Raw genomic sequence first — 18100 nt, 5'->3', positions numbered from 1 at the left:
CATTCCGAGTCAGAATTGAGAATCCTCGAGATTATGTGTTCTCAGCGGTGTTCAACAGTCACTTACGATATTCAATCTTGGTATGAGTCAGCGAAGGCTTGCTAGGCTTCCGAGCGCGTAGTAAGTGGAGCTAATGGTGCTATTGTACCCGATCTATTACCAGACTTTAGGAAGGTAATAAAGTAAGGGGACCACTCGGTTGTGCTCCCCCCGTGGGTTGGGGGTCGCGTCCTTCGAAAATCCGAATTCGAGGTTGGGGCGAATTCGGTTTTCTTCAGGTGCCGTTCTTGTGCTTTTTCTTGCCGATTTTTTCCGTTTTTGTGTGTTAGTTAGTTCATTAGATACTTAGAAAAAAAAAAATTCTTCACGATTTTGCAGATACAAGAAAGAAGTCTGGAACCTCTGAGGTCCCTTCTTGCCATATGAGCTTTGGAATCTTTGGCGGCGCGGTGGGCTGACTACCCGTAACACCTTAACATTGTTATTAATGTAAATGATATATGAGGATGCCCCACTTTCTCATGGTGAGAAACAAATTTTGTTTCTCACATGACATTTTCGTAAATAAACCAGCAACTTTATTCAACTTTATTCAATTGTGGAGCCCACAATAATGAAAAAGTTGTTGATTTATTCACAAAAATTTGTTTCTCACCATAAGAAACAGGGAATTTCCCCTAATTAAGTACACAACTTGTAACACTAGATCTATTTAACTTATATTAAAGTAAACACATTAATTATTAGCATTGTTGAGCCTTGTTCATGCTCCAAGTACTCAATCTAGAGAATTGAATGCTATTAGTCCCGTTGTTGAAGACATATAAATGGGCATTCTCGTCAATTGCTATCGTGGGATACACCCTTGCTGTGATTACCGCCTTTCCCTTCCCTCCATAGCTTTCAACCACAGAGTGATCAATCTGTCACAAAGAAATATGTCAACAACACCTTATTATTATGGGTTGATAGAAAATAGCAACAAAGAAAAGTAGTTACCAACTTACCAAAACCCTTAAGGCCAGCCCTTCACTTGTTGGATCTACGTCCATAAAAGCTCCATACAATGTTTTCTCAGGATTCGTATTTAGAGAAGATCTGCATAACAAACAGAACATCGGAGAAGATCATCCTAATTAGTGCAACATTTATGATTACAATAATATTTACTACTACGAGTATAAATGTACTACTTTCATACTGTATTTCAATGCTTATATTAGGCAAAGTAAAAATTTTACCTTGTTTGGTCACTGCACATAAGAATTACATGCTTGTTATTATCATAAAAAATTCTGAAGTAGACGGCAGTGTACTCTTCCAAGCCCTCGGAAGCCAAAATCAGCAACCCAAATGGCCCAAACTCGCCGTTCTTGGATAATCCATTCTGGTTGCAAGCTAACTGTGGATTGTTCGTCCAATTTGACTCGAATTTTTCAGCATTTTTCAAGTCACTGAAGTTAATTAATACCTCTACATCTGCCTGCATATTATACATGCAAAATACTGATTAGCGAACTCGATCTTATTCATCGAGAATGTGTACTAACTATTAATTAACCAATAACACTGTACTCCTACTTTACTTTTACCTGTGCAGCAGTGATGTTAGAAACTTCTATAATTGATCCTCCACTGATTACTTTGTCTCGTAAGCTTACTGGTTTTTCTCTTAGCATTTCGAGTTCAGAAACTGGCCATTATATCAATTGTTTCCCAGATTTGTCAAGCCAAATGCTTCTTGGAATCCCCTACACAAATATTGTTTTATTCTTAGGCATAATATAACACAGCAAATGACATTTTTTTTCTTACATAAAAAAAAAAGTACAAAAAATACCAGTTAATTAATTTAATGAACAAAATTTGTTTATCAAATGACAAAATTGTAAATAAATCAACAATTTTGTATTAAATTTGGGTTCCACTGTTGTTGATTTATTTACGAAAAATGTCATGATGACTGGACATATATGTTGTTTTATATACTATTTTGTCATTTGATAAACAAATTTTGTTTAACAAACTGATTAACTGGGAGTACTTCGAAGTATAATGTAAAAAGTAACGTTTATTGCATTATAATATTGTTGAAAAATATGTAATATGTATGTTAGGAGAAAAAAAATTCAATGAGCTAACCTGAATCCCGGCCCATCCATTAGTAACACTATCTGCATCCGAGATGCATTACATAATCCAAGCAAATAAAATTCTTCTCTTCTTAGCAGCATCATAAAATGTTTTTGAAGCATAAAATTTTCCATAATCATACCTTAAACTCGAGTCATTAACAAACCCTTGATCGGGAACAAATTGGTCATTTTTAAGATCGTATGTTCCTATACTATAAACATCATGCTGATTAGCTGCTAAGCTCGCTTTTAGCACATACTTAGCTCCATCATTTGCATTGAACTCGTTTCGATTGTCGTTCTTATAAACAGGGAAAAAATCAGGACATTCCCACATCTCACTATTTTGTTCCGAATACAAAGAGTGGTTAACCTTAACCCATTGAATAAAATCGTTACTCTTATATAATAAGGCCATTCCTTGATTATTGCTTACGCTACCAACAATCACTCTCCATGTGCTATCTGGCAGTATCCAAGCCGTTGTTGGGTCCCTAAAATTTAATGGGTCAATTTCTTGGGTAGGAATGATAACTGGGTTTTGGGGTATTACAACCCACTCCTTAAGGTATGGGTCTGAAAAGTTTTTAGGCACGGCTATTTCTTGGACTTCTAGATTTGGTGTGTGAAGAGTAAAAATAATAGCTGGTTTATTTCCCGGGCGAATAGTGGTTGATCCTGAATGCATGCTCTCTCCACTAGATGAAGGTTGGAGAGCTATGGGTTGTGGGGTCCAGTCAATGAGATTGGTCGATGTTGAGTGGCCCCACACACGGGGTCCCACTACAAGAATAAGGTTAAATAGCGACGGAAATTTTCCCTTACAAAAAGGCCAAATTCCGTCGCAAATAGCATTTCCGAGGGAATTCCGTTGTAACTGTCCGTCGCAAAACGTTTCGTAGGAAAAAAAAAAGAATTTCCGAGGGAAATTCTGTCGCAAATGTCTTTTGCGACGGAAATACCGACGGAATAACATCCGTCGCAAGAAAATCTGACTTTCAAGTATTATCCGTCGCAGATTTATGACGGAAAAATCCGTCGTTGAATAATAACTTACGACGGAAAAATCCCTCGCTGAAGGTCAATATTTGCGACGGAATTGTTTTCGTCGGTAATTTGCAACGGAAAATTCCCTTGCTAAAATATTATTTGCGACGGAACAATCCCTTGCTGAAATATTATTTGCGACGGAAAATTCCCTTGCTAAAATATTAATTGCGACGGAAAATTCCCTTGCAAAAATATTAACTACGACAGAAAATTCCCTCGCTATTATATTAATTGCGACGGAAGTTAAATCCCTCGCAAACTTTTCACTTTTGCGAGGGAATTTTCCGTCATTAAGGATTGTGTCAGCAACGGAATATTCTTCATTTTTCCGTCGCAAATCAATTTCGACAAACTAAATATTAATTATTTCCGTCGCATAATATATTTCACAAAGCCAAAATTCTAGTTGTCCAGCATTAATAACCTATGTTCCTGCACCTAATACCTGTGAAAATTAAAATCATAAACCAATTTTGGAAATATAAATATATATATTTCCACAAAAGCTATTCTGAAGTTAAACATATCTAAAAGCTACATAATGTATAGTAATTCTACAAAAGCGGGAAAATCATCAAATGCTACATAAATTCTAATTAACTACTTGTCCGTACTACATAAACCTAAGCTAGGCTAAAAAACTGCAAGGGTACCATGTCTTGCTCCTCCACTACCCGGGTCATCCCTAGGGTCTCGTCGCTGAGGCTGAATGGTGGAACAGGTGTCGTTGCCAAATCGTCTGATGAAGTCATTCCACCTCTCCTCAGCTCTCCTTTCCATTTGGGCTACTTCAGCTTGAATTTGAGCTTGCATCTCAACTTCCATTTCACTCCGAAGTTCACTTCGTATTTCACTCCGGAGTTCATTGCGTATCTCACTACGAAGAGCCTCCACCCTATGGTCCATCTGGTCTTGCATCTGACTAACAACAGACGGTGTGTACTGTTGTGAAGACCTAGAACCTCGACCCGTCCGGTTGCCAAAGTACAGCTCTGCACTTTGGCCAAGTCCCCTCACTCAACCCTTCTTGTTGCGACCACCCACGCTCTCCCAAAACAACTCATTAGGACTCTTTTTAATCCCTTGAGTGGTGGCTTCTTCAACATTCTTCTGGTAGTTCTCCTACAAGAAAGACATTACACAATAATATATAGTTTAAACAATTACCCAACAACATAAGTTACAAGTAAAGCAAATAAACATATAAGTGAAGACTTGAAATCACATAAAAGTAGCAAATTTATAAGTTTTTGGGTTCATATCCTCAAAATGAAGCCATTTCAAGCCAAAATGGGTACTTACATGCCTATTTTCTTTATTTCTTAACTTTTAAACTCATTATTTCTCAAACCATCCCATATTTACATATTTATAAGAGTTTATGACTTGAAATCACATAAAAGTAGCAAATTTATAAGTTTTTGGGTCCATATCCTCAAAATGAAGGCATTTCAAGCCAAAATGGGTACTTACATGCCTATTTTCTTTATTTCTTAACTTTTGAACTCATTCTTTCTTAAACCATCCCATATTTACATATTTATAAGAGTTTATGACTTGAAATCACATAAAAGTAGTAAATTTATAAGTTTTTGGGTCCATATCCTCAAAATGAAAGAGGAAGTGAAGGGGACTTTGATTTACCTTTCGAAGGGATACATCCATCTGTATTGAACAGGACCACATAACTTTCCCTCATATCCACTCATAGTAATTAGGTATGAAACCCTTGCGGTACAAATGAATTTTAACAGTTTCCGCATCCCAAAGTCGTTTGTTCTTACATTTAAAACATGGACACCTAACTTCATTCGGGTTGCTACTCTCGGATGGTCTTCCACGTATTTAAGGAATTCATCTACCCCTTTCACAAATTCCGGATTAATAGAATGCCCAACCTTCCTTTCATACATCCAGCTACGTTATGTTCGTTTCATGATTACAACTTCTACACAAACTAATGAATATGTATAATCACATTAGTCACAACGCGTATTGAATATTCATTAACCATCTAAATGTTAAAAATATGATAATAAGATTGTACATGATGTCCAAAGGTCCTTATCACTCCAACCTAACCCATCCTTGGACATTTAATCTCACTAGCGAATGTATGCCAGGTTATCAATTCTATGGAAAATCCGGCAGCATTTCCCTTATGTTCTCCAAGTACACGATGTAGGCTATTAGATAACCCGTCATATGTACCCAGAGAACATTGTAGAGAAATGATTAGCCAGGATATTCCCTAGAATCAATAACAAGGCATACATTCACCACCTAAGTGAGAATAAACGTCCAAGGACAGTCCCAACCGGGGACTATCCAAGACATACTCCTAATGAGTATGCCTTGAACGGGTATCTAGGCAAATGATGATGCAAATGATTCATTCATAAATATATCAAGTAAATATAACACGCTCATTTAAAAATATGCCAAGCAAATTACATAACACAATCATTATAAGTAAACCAAATATATCATAATCATAATTAAATTGATATAAACAATTATATAGTAATCATTACATTTAAAATTATATAAAACAAATATTTTTTACTAAATTAACTAACATGCATTAAATTAAACTAAACAAAACTAACATACATTATTAAATAATAATAAATTAAACTAAACTAATTAACATACATTATTATAATAAACTAAATCAATGTAAACTAACATATCATGCGGTACATTTTTATAATAAAATATCAACCTAAACTAACATATCATGTCATACATTATTATACTAAACCAAACAAAATTTACATGTCATGTCTTACATTATTATAAAAATGCCAAACCAAATTAAACTTAACTAACATATCAACCATTATTATTTATTATAATAAACCAAATCAAACCAAACTAACATTTATCTAAGTCACTAACATTCCAAGTATAAACTAAAATAACAATTTTAGAAATTAGAATGTCACGAACCTATAGATCTGCACTTTTTATTGAGATTCAAAGCAAGGCAAAGATACAAATCCTACAAATATTAACAATTAAACATTAATTAAGGTGTAAAATATCAATATTTATTTTAAAAAAATGAAAAAATAAGTCAAATTATGTTCAGAGTTCTTACCAGCGGGAGGATGAAGGTGGTGGTGGTTCTGGTAGGAGGCGGAACGGTGGAGCCACCTGAAACAAAAGGGGTGTTAGGGTTAAATAAAAAAAAAATTAAAACATAAAAAAAAAATAATAAAAATACCTCACCGGCGCTGCAGCCGGAATTCTTGGAATGCCGCCGGCCGGGTAGGTGTGACGGCGGCTGCTACAAGCCGGTGGTGGCTGTTCACAAGCCCCGGTGGTTAGTGCGAATTTAAAAAAAAAAACAAAAACCTAACACCGGAGGTTACCGTCGGGGAGAACGGCGGCAGCGGGATCCGGTGGTCAGGCGGAGGCGCGCTCAGGCTGAGGCGACGGCGACGGTCAGGCGGAGGCGCGTCTTCTTCTCTTTCTCTTTCTTTCTCTCTCTTTCTCCCTTTCTTTCTTTCTTTCTTTCTTTCTCTCTCTTCCCCCGTGTTTTTTCCCTGGTTCTTTCTGGTTTGAAATTTGATTTCTAGTTCAAGTATTTGCGACGGAATTTATTTCGTCGGTAATTATTTTCCGACGGAAAATTCCGTCGCAATAAATTTTGCTACGGAATTTTCGGTCGCAAAATTAATTTTCCGACAGAAATAAATTCCGTCGTAAATTTTGCGAGGGAATTTCCGTCGCAATTCACATTTTCCGACGCATTTTAGCAACACACTTAATTCCGTCGCTGAAATTAAAGTTTGCGACGGAAAAATAGGTCCGTCGTAAAAAATCCGTCGGTATTAAGCCATTTTCTAGTAGTGTCCGTTGGATGAGCCATTGCCGACGGGGTTGTATTGATAAAACAAGTGATACAGTCCTTTGTAATACATTAGTCCTATAAGAGATAATAAATCATATAGGACTTATTACGTACCTTGACTTGAAAAGTATAAATAACAAATGAACATGAAATAAAATACAACTAACCATTAGGATCTGCTTGCATTTTCCAATGTCCGTCCATTAGAACACATTGCACCATATATAGCATATAGATAATTAGATATGAAGTATTATTTCTTAATTCATCCAAAAAATATACATATAAATTTAAATACGGATACTAGTGTGCAATTGTATAATGTACGTACCATTCATGTAATTCTTAAGGGGCTGAAAATGAAATCCAGTTCGATAAGGTTGATTATTATTAGGCGGAGAGATAGCTTGAAGCTCGAACACGCCATAGCCAAGGAGGAGAGAAATAAGCCACAAGATCATTGATGTACTCTATCGTGTAAGCTTAGTGGGTTAAGAAAACGAACTTTAACTTAACTAGCAATATTGTTAGTTTATTATTGGCTATTAATAGAAACAAAGAGAAGGTTCGATCTTCAATTCTTGAAGGTTGACTTAGCGTGCATAAAGTCAATCATTATGAATAGAAATGAATTTGGGCCAGAAATTTATGATAAAGTGGACATCAAGCTCATAAGATGGTGCATTGGTGAGGGGTGACCAATTCATCATTTTGAAAAAATTCAGCAATTAAAATTGTACACTTGGGATGAAGAATTAATGAGTTATGAAACTAAAGATCGAGTCCACATCGCGTGTTATATATTACCGTGTTCTAGACTTCTAGGACAAAGTCACAACTAATCTAATCAACTATATATGAAGTAACATCTATCTAAGAGTACGCGGTTAGCAATTTCAATGAGAACGAAGGGAGAGGATCATGATTCGACGACTATAGCTAACTCCATTATTGGATAATGTTGTTGTGTTTTGAACATAATTAAATTTACTTCTTGATTTTGTTTAATTTTTGTTTGAGTTATGTTTTGAACATTAATGAATTGAAGAGCATGTGGTTTTACAAGAAATTTCAATCCAATTAATCTCCTATTGTAACATAGAAGCAAATAATAAGCAATATGTGAAGTATAAATTAAATTAAAATGTTATTAAAATGATTACATAAGCTATCAACTTTTTTTTTCAAACTATATATTCTCATTTCTCAAAGTATATTTGTTACAAAGTTTCAATACAACTCATATTGAGTATATTACTATAGTATAATATAAACGATTGTTTTTTAAGGTAAACGTACACAATAAGAGTAAGATAGTAATTTATGTTGAGGATCGAGCAGAGCGCAGTGGTTTGATTTCAAGTTGTTCTAATTAAGCAATATTAGCTTTTCTCATAGACCAAGCAGTCAACCAAGTGATATCAACGCTGCCATTGCCATAGTTGAAGGCATACAAATGAGCCTTATCATATATTGCCAATGTGGGATAAACCCTTGCCGTTATCACATTTTTCCCTTTGCTCGCAAAGCTCTCCACAATAGAGTGATCAATCTGCCACAAACACGAAATCTTGTTAAGCACGTAATGACTAATTGGTAATGTTATTATGCAAATTTGTAAAGCTTTCTTACCAAAGTCCTTAAACGTAACCCATCAAAAGTGGGATCGACGTTCACAAAAGTTCCATATGTTGTTTTATCTGGTGTTGGATTTAAAGAAGATCTGCAAATTTATAATAAGAAATACGAGTATGTGTTAATTAAAAATGAAAACGAATTATTTACATCCATGACTTTATTCCTACATAATCAACTTTGAATAAAAAACTTCCTTAAAAAAATTATGATTAAATCCACAAATTACCTGCTTTGGTCACTGCACATTAGAACAACAAATCTATTATTGTCATAATCTTTAAAAATCCTGAAGAAAACAGCAGTATACTCTTCGAGGCCCTTAGAAGCCAAAGTGAGTAGCCCAAATGGGCCGAGCCCACCACTTACTGAGGCCCCCTTTTGGCTGCAAAGTAATTGTGGGTTGGTCCAACTTGCATCAAACCTCTCAACGATTGATACGTCTCTAATTCGAAACAATAATTCTACATCTGCCTGTAAATGTCCTTAAACATTAGTCCAATTACACATTTACCACAATAATATGAACGTAAATTAATTATACTACTAATAGATTGTAAAGGAGGACTAATTATTAAAATAAATTGTCATTAGAAAAATTAGTTTTAATCAATAAAAATAAAATTACTGCAATAGACTACAGACGAAGAGAATAAAAATACACAAATATTTATAGATGCGCAAATGTAAAATTTTTACTTGTGCAGCAGTAATCCCCAGAATTTCTATGGTTGATCCTCCTTTAAGCACTTGGGTGGGTAATATGACAGGGTTAACTCTCAAGAGTTCAATTTCTGAAATTGGCCATTGAATCAATTGCTTTTTTGATGTGTCAAGCCAAACTCTTCTAGGAATAGCCTGCATTATAATTGGGAAATTAATTAAACACATATATAACACCATTTTTTTAATATCATATTTTATCTAGAAGGCAAAATAATCTTACATGAATTCCAGACCATCCCTTTTTAATGTCATCTTCCAAGCTCGATGACTCGTTAACCCAACTAAGCAGTATCCTCTGCATCTTAGAACTATCATAAAATGTTTTTGCAGCGTAATATTTACCATAATCATACCTTAAACTCGAATCGTTTTCAAAACCCACGTCAGGAACATATGCATCTCTCATAGTATCATACGTACCAATTGTGTATACATCATGCTTAGTATCATCTAAACTAATCTTAAGCACATGTTTAACAATAGGACCAATAGCCGAGGTATCAACACCAATTGGTAACCCACTTCTATAAACAGGAAAAAAATCAGGACATTCCCACATACCAGTTTGATCATATGAATATAAAGGGTGGTCGACTTGTACCCAATTAATAAAATCCCTACTTTTAAATAATAAAGCTAAACCAAGACGGTCTATTTTACTCCCAATAACCACTCTCCAATTTCCATCTGGCAACATCCAAGCAGTTGTCGGGTCCCTAAATGAACTGGCATTTATATTATTTTCTAGGGTAGGATACATTAATGGATTTTGAGGCACCAAAACCCATTCTTTAAGAAATGGGTCGGATAAATCTTTGGGTAAGGCTAAATCTTGGACTTGTTCATTTTTAGGGGTGATTCCGGTAAAGAGAATGGCTGGTTTATATCCCTGAAGTATAGTGATCGACCCAGTGTAACTCCCATTCATATTCGATACCATTTGTGGTTGCAAGGTTAGGGGTTGTGGAGTCCAATTGACCATATCCAATGATGTTGAGTGGCCCCATACACGAGGACCATCGGGTGATCCATCACCAATTGGATTGTATTGGTAAAATAGGTGATAAATTCCTCTGTATATCATCGGTCCTGAAAGAAATTTTTAAATTTATTATGTCACTTATCAAATACTCGTAGTTTGCATGTTAATATTGTGATATAAGTTGTTATTATCAACTGCTTGCTAAGTTGCTAGTGATGAATTTAGGACAATTCAACAGTAATTATATACTCTTCAAGGGTAAGGAAAACTAACCACACGGATCTACATCATTTCCAAATTGCATGGATTAGCACATTTCATCATCACGTAACCAAAGAGAAGAACAATTTTTCACAAAATTAGCTTCATAATATACCAAAGTACGTATAATATGCAAAGCATAATATAGTTGTAGTAAAACGTACCATTCATCCAATTCTTAAGGGGTTGAAAATGGTAGGCAGTTCGGTATGGTTGATCGTCAGATAAAAGAGATTGATTATAAGTTGCAACATTTTGTACATGGCGGGAGGCTTGGAGCTCGATTACACCATAGCCGAGAGTTAGAGAAGCAAGAAGAAGAGAATACACTAGCTTTGTTGAGTAAAACAAAGCCATATGTGTAGGAAATTAAGGAGATGATTAATTATGGTTTAGGGTTGCAAAATTGTATTCATTTTCTAGGGTATATATAGGGGAAAAGAGATGATGACTCATATTTAATTAATTAATTAATTGTTGGGATTTATCATTTTTGAAACACCATACTTACTTGTATAAATACTACTTCCAATAATATAAGGTCAAATTCAAAATACATTATTGCATGCGTGTGCATGTATGGTATCGCCCTTCTTTTAATTTGGAGGGTACGTGAAGTATGGAATTGAATGGAAAATCAACTGGTTTAATTTGATTGTACAATTTAACAAGCTAGTGCATGTAGTTGATCCTTGTGATCAACTTGTTTTAAAATAATACACAAGAGTTGTAATTAATTACATGGTTGGAATTTGACAAGCTAGAACATATATATTGGGCTTTTTGGCAAGCTAGTGTATACGAATACGATCGCAATACGACATATAGTAAATAATTAAATATTATAACAAGTTAGTAGATCAATTAATTAAATCCACCACCACCCATCGTTCAAATAATATTTTTGGATTAGGCAATATGGGCTAGTATATCCATCTAATTCGCCATCACGACATGTACAAATTAAAAGTAATTCAAATAATAATCTACTTCATAACAGATACATAATCGATAATAATAAACTTAAACAAATAAAATTCATTTAACAATGCTCCAATCATTGTATATCTATCTTTTGACCATTTTTCACGTCAACTTTCATATATATAGTTGTTTTTATACCCTATTTTAACAAATAGTTCTATCGATGAATTGTAATCATTGTATTATTGTATAATAATTCATATGATCATAAGAGATAAAGGTTTGGCAAAATAGCCACGTTATACAGATTTTTGTGAACCTTAGAGAGTCAAGGAAGAGAGAAGGAGGGAGTGGCGGCTCGATCTATAGTTATTAAATAGTTGTTACTTGTTACATTAGTATTTTAATAAATAGTTTCTTTTGTGGAACATTTGTCAATGGAAAAGTGACGACCAAAATGATAATCAATTAAAATTTGATAAAATATATGGGAGAATTATTAATACGTAAGTTTTTGTGATTCCTGAACTATAACTCAATAACACGTTAAACACCAATTATCTTTGTAATATTTTATTCTTTAGCCAATTGCGTAAGGTTTAAATACAAATCACTACAAGAAAAATCTCTTTTCGTAGCGATTATTTCGTAGCGATTGTACATTCGCTACAATATGCAAGTATGTTTATGAAATAATTAAGGATGTTGTATCATTTTTACAATCGCCATGGTTTTCCCATATAAAATCGATACGGAAAACTTAATAATACATATCAACACTATTTTTACACATTTATATAATTTTGAGAAATTGTAACATTTACAATCGCCACTAAATCCTAAAAATTGATACGAAAAGCCTTTTCAACACTAGATATATAAATATTGTTTGACAAAGAATACATAAAATATGTCATAGCTTATTGGTGAAACATTTAATATAAGAGTTTGAGGTTGCATGTTCCAATCTTGTAAAGATCATACACATGTTTTTTTTCCTTTGAAGAAAATGAGTTAAACATTTATAGCGATTGTAATCGCTACAATAATCACCACGATTGGATGTAGTTTTTCGTATCGATTATTGAGGCCAACCCCAGCGATATTGAAAACCACTACTAAAGGCTAAGGCAACAAGGGATATTGTATCGAATGACCATTCGTTGGGAAAGTTTTTTATTGCAATTACAATCGATACTAAAGGTTAAAATAATCGCTACGAAAAGGTTATTTTCTTGTAGTGAATTACATGTCATATGACAGAATATAATCGTTTGTTATAGTACTTGTTTTACATATTTCTTTTGTATAGTACGTATATGAATTTTTGTACATTAGGAAGTTGGAATATTTTCCTTAGTTAGCTAACATTATGTGAGTAAATATTCAGTCAACTATTCTATCTCATAGATACGGAGTAGTAGTCTAATTATTCTCCTAGATAATATGTTAGGCTAACTACATATATGCTTTGTGATGGCTTTGTACATTGTATATATTACTAATTACTAATCTTAGAAGGAATGAAGGGGAATTGAGGGACGGTTCAACTAGAGTATTTTACCTTTCATATAAATTTCCTTACAAGTTAGGGAGAATACTAGAGAAGAATTCAAAGATATTCTTATTGAATTGCATTTAGAACGGTTTTGACTTATTATCTATATTTTATAATAAATAGTATGTAACAATTAAATATATATTGTGAAAATAATCTATGAAACAAATCCAATAAAATCTCAAATATTTGGAATGAAATGATTAAAATATAAGATGAATCGTTTATATGTTGTGCTCCAATGGTTAGCAAGAGTATTTCTATTTCAACTTCTCCATTTGCAAGTCACTCACACAGTCACACATGTACGTATCTTAGCTTGAATTATCAAACGAACATTATTCGAGTATTTGGGTAATTGAAAACGCTAAGCAATGTTAGCTTTCTTCATAGACCAAGCAGTCAAGGAAGTTATTCTAACACTCTCCGACCCATAATTGAAGGCATACAAATAGGCAGCGTGATGTATAGCCAAAGTTGGATACACCCTGGATGTAATAACATTCTTTCCGTTTCCTCCAAAGCTTTCTACTACAGAGTGATCAATCTGTCACCAACAACAACAAAAAAAAGAAAAAAAAATTACCTTAAAGGCACGAATGTAACAATTAGACCATCAAAGATAAAAGCAAAATACGCTAGCTTTACCAAAATTCTCAAGGACAATCCTTCGTGGATAGGATCTACATCCATAAAAGTTCCATAAGTTGTTTTATCTGGAGTTGGATTCAAAGAAGACCTACAAAATTACAATAAATAAACAAATAATAATTAATCTTGAACCAATTATAGTGATTATACCCTAAATATAACATCAATGCATATACAGTTGATCAATAAATTTAATTAGTCTATAGTCACCTGCTTTGATCACTACACATAAGGACCACAAATTTATTGTCATGGGCTTTGAAAATTCTGAAAAAGACAGCAGTATACTCTTCCAGGCCCTTTGAAGCCAAAGTCAGTAACCCGAATGGGCCAAGCCCACCACTAACCGAGGCCCCTTTTTGACTACAAAGCAATTGTGGGTCGGTCCAACTTGCATCAAATTTCTCTATATTCTTCAACTCATGAATTCCAAATGATATTTCTACGTCTGCCTACAAATATGAACACACGAAAATCAACCAAATATGTTATAAATGGCCTGGTCACTACGAAATTTTTTTTTTTTTTTACTATTAATTGAATGCGAATAATAATATATGAAGTACGGAGTATATAATTACTTGAGCAGCAGTTACACCAGAAATTTCTACGAGTGATCCTCCTTTAATCACTTGGGCAGGTTTACGGGTTGGTTTTCCTCTCAAGGCTTCAATTTCGGAAATTGGCCATTGGATCAACTGCTTCCCGTGTTTATCAAGCGAAATTCTTCTAGGAATTGTCTACATTAATACTTAAATTGAATTATTTTACGTAATCATACTATATAGAGAACAAAAAGTAGAAACGAAAATAAACTTACATGAATGCCGGACCATCCTTTTTTCATGTCATCTGCCACGCTTGAGGACTCATTTGCCCACCCGAGTAAAATCCTCCTCTCAGTTGTGTCATCAAAAAATGTCTTAGACGCGTAATATTTACCATAATCATACCTTAAACTCGAATCATTCATAAAACCAACATCGGGAACATAAGCATCCTTCTTAGGCTTATAAGTTCCAATCGTATATATATCATGCTTAGTATCATCCAAACTATTTTTAAGTACGTGCTTAACATGAGGACCAATTACGGAAGTATCAACACCATTTTGTTTACCATTTATGTAAACGGGAAAAAAATCAGGACATTCCCACATGCCACTAAGTTTATAAGAATATAGTGGGCTTTTAGTTTGAACCCAATTAACAAAATCCTTACTTTTAAATAGTAAGGAGGTTCCAGTTGTCCCAGTCTTGCTTCCAACAAGCACTCTCCATATTCCATCCGATAGTATCCAAGCCGTTGTTGGGTCCCGAAATGAGCTGGCATTAATATTATTTTCAGGTGAAGGGAACATTACGGGGTTTTGGGCTATCAAAGCCCATTCTTTGAGATATGGGTCTGATAAATCTTTAGGGAAGGCCAAATCTTGAACTTGTTCATATTTAGAGTTAAGCCCAGTGAAAAGCATTGCAGGTCTATTTCCTGGGAGTATTGTGGCTGACCCTGACCAACTTCCATTGATGTTGGCTTCCATTTGGGGTTCAATGGCTATAGGTTGTGGGGTCCAGTTCACTAGATCGGTCGATGTTGAGTGGGCCCATACTGGTGGAGCCCATACCACACCATCAGGGTTGTATTGGTAAAATAGATGATAAATTCCTTTGTATATCATTGGTCCTGTAAAAAAAAATGGTTTAAGTTATATGGGACAAAATATATAGTAAATGATTTTAAACTATATATATTCTTTAATCCCATACAAATCTAGACATCTGTTCTCAAAAAAAAAATATCTAGACATCTAGTCTTTATTTGATAAATGGTTTTACTTTTATCTACGAGTAGATATATAATTTTAAGGTTTTTGTATATGGTATGATCCAAGTTTGTTTAAAATTAGTATATTGGATCAAATTATATTTGTATAAATATTTTTAAATGATTAATTTTCTCATCAATATGTTGGAGAAATTATCATGGTTTTGATCCTTGCATAACTAATAGGTCCAATCATATAGGTCTAAATTTTGTATTTTTGATTTTTTGGTCTTTGGTTTGGCCTAATTCGATCCAGTCCATTTTGGTTTTGGACAACAACCCTAGAGCTAGCTGATAAGAAATGAAAAATTAAGGAACAAGATTTATTTATTTTTCATTATATTTTATTAATATTTTTTTTAAGTAAGGCTGTAAGGACATATAAGAAAATTAAAACTTGAGCTTTGTTATAGTACTAGTACAAATTCCGTGCAATGCACGGTTTTACAAAAATTTATTACGAATTACAACGTTTAATTATTACTACAGAAAAAATAACTTCTTTATATACAATACATTATAACAATAAAATCAAGGTTAATACTCATGCGACTTTTAGTCCCACACTTTGATAGGCAAATGAGTAATTTAACTAATTACTTGTTTCATTTTTAGTGAATGGTTGAGAATTTAATTTTGTTTTTTTAGTACTATTGTTATGATTATATTCAATGGGTATTTTTTTTATCTAATATTCCTATAATATTAAACAAAAAAAAATACATAGTTATGTATAAATATATAATTTGAGTAATTATTAGGATTGCATATTTGTATTATATTTACAAAAGTATAGATTCTTACAACTTTATTTAAAAAATTAAAAAAATAAAAATAAAATTAAAAAAAAAAAATTAAGTCTTACAGAAAATTTCCTAAAAAAAAGTCATATAGAAAATTACTACCCAATAAAAATGGTAAGAAAGATATGAAAATATATATTGGTAGAATATATATGGAAGAAGTTTAATGTCAAATACATATAAAAGTTAACATTTGGCAAAGATGATAAAAAATAATAAAATAAATAACATTTAGGCGGAAAATTTTTAAATTAGAAGATGACGTGTGTCATCTCAAAACTTGCCTTTAGTATAAAGTTATAAATATTTCGTAACTAAGCTATTTTTGAAACTATGACAAATTTTCAAGACTTCGTATATAGCTTTGAAGTATTAAAAAAAAAAGATGGATGAACTGATTGAACTCAATAAAGCTGAGTATTTATTTGTTGCATTAACCCAAATTATTATACTTTAATGTTCATTTAAATTATACACGTCTCATCATTCTTTCAATCATTCTATGGATGCAATACCAAAAATATACTAATTAACGTACTATATACTTCAACTAAATTAATTAAAAATAGTAATACTTGTATAAGTAAATTGGGCATATGTTAGAGTTGACTTTAGCTTGGGAAATATTTGAGAAAGAAACACTAACCATTGGGATCTTGAATATCAATTAGCGCAATCCACCATCACATAACCAAAGGTGAAAAGTTGCATTAGATCAAGATTCAAGAGTAATAACAAACAAGAAGATTCACAAATATTGGCAAAAAATAAATAAGGTAACTTAGTAATATACATCACAAATTCACTGTGATAAACGATTGACGTCCATGCGACCATGCATATTCATACGATGCAAATAAGCAAGGGTAGCTTACCCAACAACATAGAATGAGACTCAAAATAGAGTCTAATAAATAACTAGGAATGTGTAAATTCAACACAATATTAGGAGTTAATCTAGCCCAAGCCAGTATGTGTATAGTTGGTCACATGTTAAAGTCAACACAATAATAATTAGGAATTAATGGCATAATATACTTGTACTCAGTATCATATTAACAAAGCATTTGTCTAATTAACTTAATCAACTTAATTAGCAATTAGCATCACACACTTATTAAAAAGGCATATAATGATCACAATACGAACTCTATACTACCTCCGTTAACTATTATTTGCAACAAAGGAATATTTTATATCTCACAAATAATACCCCTTTGTTGCAAATAATAGTTAACGGAGGTAGTATTAACATTTCAGGTTAAAAAATATATATATATTGATTAATTAAAACGTACCATTAATCCAATTTTTAAGAGGTTGGAAATGGTAAGCGGTTCTATATGGATCATCGGAATGAAGGGAGGCATGAAGTTCAACATCACCATAACCAAGGAAGAGAGAAATAAGCAACAAAATCGATTTCATGCTTATCACGATGATCGATTTTGAGCAATGTACATGTTTGAATGATATAGCTTAGGGTTACTTATAGTGTATATTAAAGAAAAGAGATGAGAAGAACTGGTCAATTAATTGTTTAGATTATGGATTTAGGGACCCATACACCTAACCAGAAAATCAAAATTGAAGTTGAGCGTATCCTTTAACAACTAAATAAAATAAAATGTAGAAGATGGACAGCTCTTAGCTTCCTACAAATTGCAAATTTTGGATTAATGATAATTGGTG

General features: G+C 33.2%; 2 protein-coding genes and 1 pseudogene across 2 annotated transcripts; all 3 read right to left on the bottom strand.

Moving 5' to 3' along the window:
• Window positions 1-743: 743 nt before the first annotated feature.
• LOC110684494 lies at window positions 744-7505 on the bottom strand (annotated as a pseudogene).
• A 709-nt stretch (window positions 7506-8214) lies between these two features.
• On the bottom strand, window positions 8215-11038 carry LOC110683970 (beta-fructofuranosidase, cell wall isozyme-like). The gene is made up of 7 exons (XM_021860366.1): window positions 10813-11038; window positions 10661-10669; window positions 9626-10494; window positions 9379-9537; window positions 8909-9153; window positions 8677-8767; window positions 8215-8596 (listed from the first exon to the last, which is right to left on the bottom strand). The coding sequence occupies exons 1-7, from the start codon at window positions 11003-11005 to the stop codon at window positions 8417-8419; spliced, it is 1746 nt and encodes a 581-aa protein (XP_021716058.1). The 5' UTR covers window positions 11006-11038; the 3' UTR covers window positions 8215-8416.
• A 2295-nt stretch (window positions 11039-13333) lies between these two features.
• On the bottom strand, window positions 13334-17885 carry LOC110684328 (fructan 6-exohydrolase-like). Its single transcript, XM_021860771.1, has 7 exons — window positions 17707-17885; window positions 17055-17063; window positions 14602-15464; window positions 14363-14521; window positions 13992-14233; window positions 13779-13869; window positions 13334-13677 (listed from the first exon to the last, which is right to left on the bottom strand). Exons 1-7 carry the CDS (start codon window positions 17834-17836, stop codon window positions 13498-13500), a joined length of 1674 nt encoding a protein of 557 aa, XP_021716463.1. The 5' UTR covers window positions 17837-17885; the 3' UTR covers window positions 13334-13497.
• Between the last annotated feature and the right edge of the window lie 215 nt (window positions 17886-18100).

This window comes from Chenopodium quinoa, unplaced genomic scaffold (assembly GCF_001683475.1).
Source record: "Chenopodium quinoa cultivar QQ74 unplaced genomic scaffold, ASM168347v1, whole genome shotgun sequence".
Lineage (NCBI taxonomy): Eukaryota > Viridiplantae > Streptophyta > Magnoliopsida > Caryophyllales > Amaranthaceae > Chenopodium > Chenopodium quinoa.
The sequence above is the reverse complement of the archived record's forward strand: the minus strand, read 5'-3'. Positions and strand labels throughout refer to the sequence as shown.

What these genes read in the sequence shown, in the direction of transcription:
- LOC110684328 (XM_021860771.1), bottom strand. Translation starts at nt 17,836, where the DNA reads ATGAAATCGATTTTGTTGCTTATTTCTCTCTTCCTTGGTTATGGTGAT. An exon ending in AAGGATGGTCCGGCATTCAT is followed by an intron (nt 14,522 to 14,601) that starts GTAAGTTTATTT and finishes GTATTAATGTAG; the next exon opens with ACAATTCCTAGAAGAATTTC. An exon ending in CTGGTGTAACTGCTGCTCAA is followed by an intron (nt 14,234 to 14,362) that starts GTAATTATATAC and finishes TCATATTTGTAG; the next exon opens with GCAGACGTAGAAATATCATT.
- LOC110683970 (XM_021860366.1), bottom strand. Translation starts at nt 11,005, where the DNA reads ATGGCTTTGTTTTACTCAACAAAGCTAGTGTATTCTCTTCTTCTTGCT. An exon ending in AGGGATGGTCTGGAATTCAT is followed by an intron (nt 9,538 to 9,625) that starts GTAAGATTATTT and finishes ATTATAATGCAG; the next exon opens with GCTATTCCTAGAAGAGTTTG. An exon ending in ATGTGCAGTGACCAAAGCAG is followed by an intron (nt 8,768 to 8,908) that starts GTAATTTGTGGA and finishes ATAAATTTGCAG; the next exon opens with ATCTTCTTTAAATCCAACAC.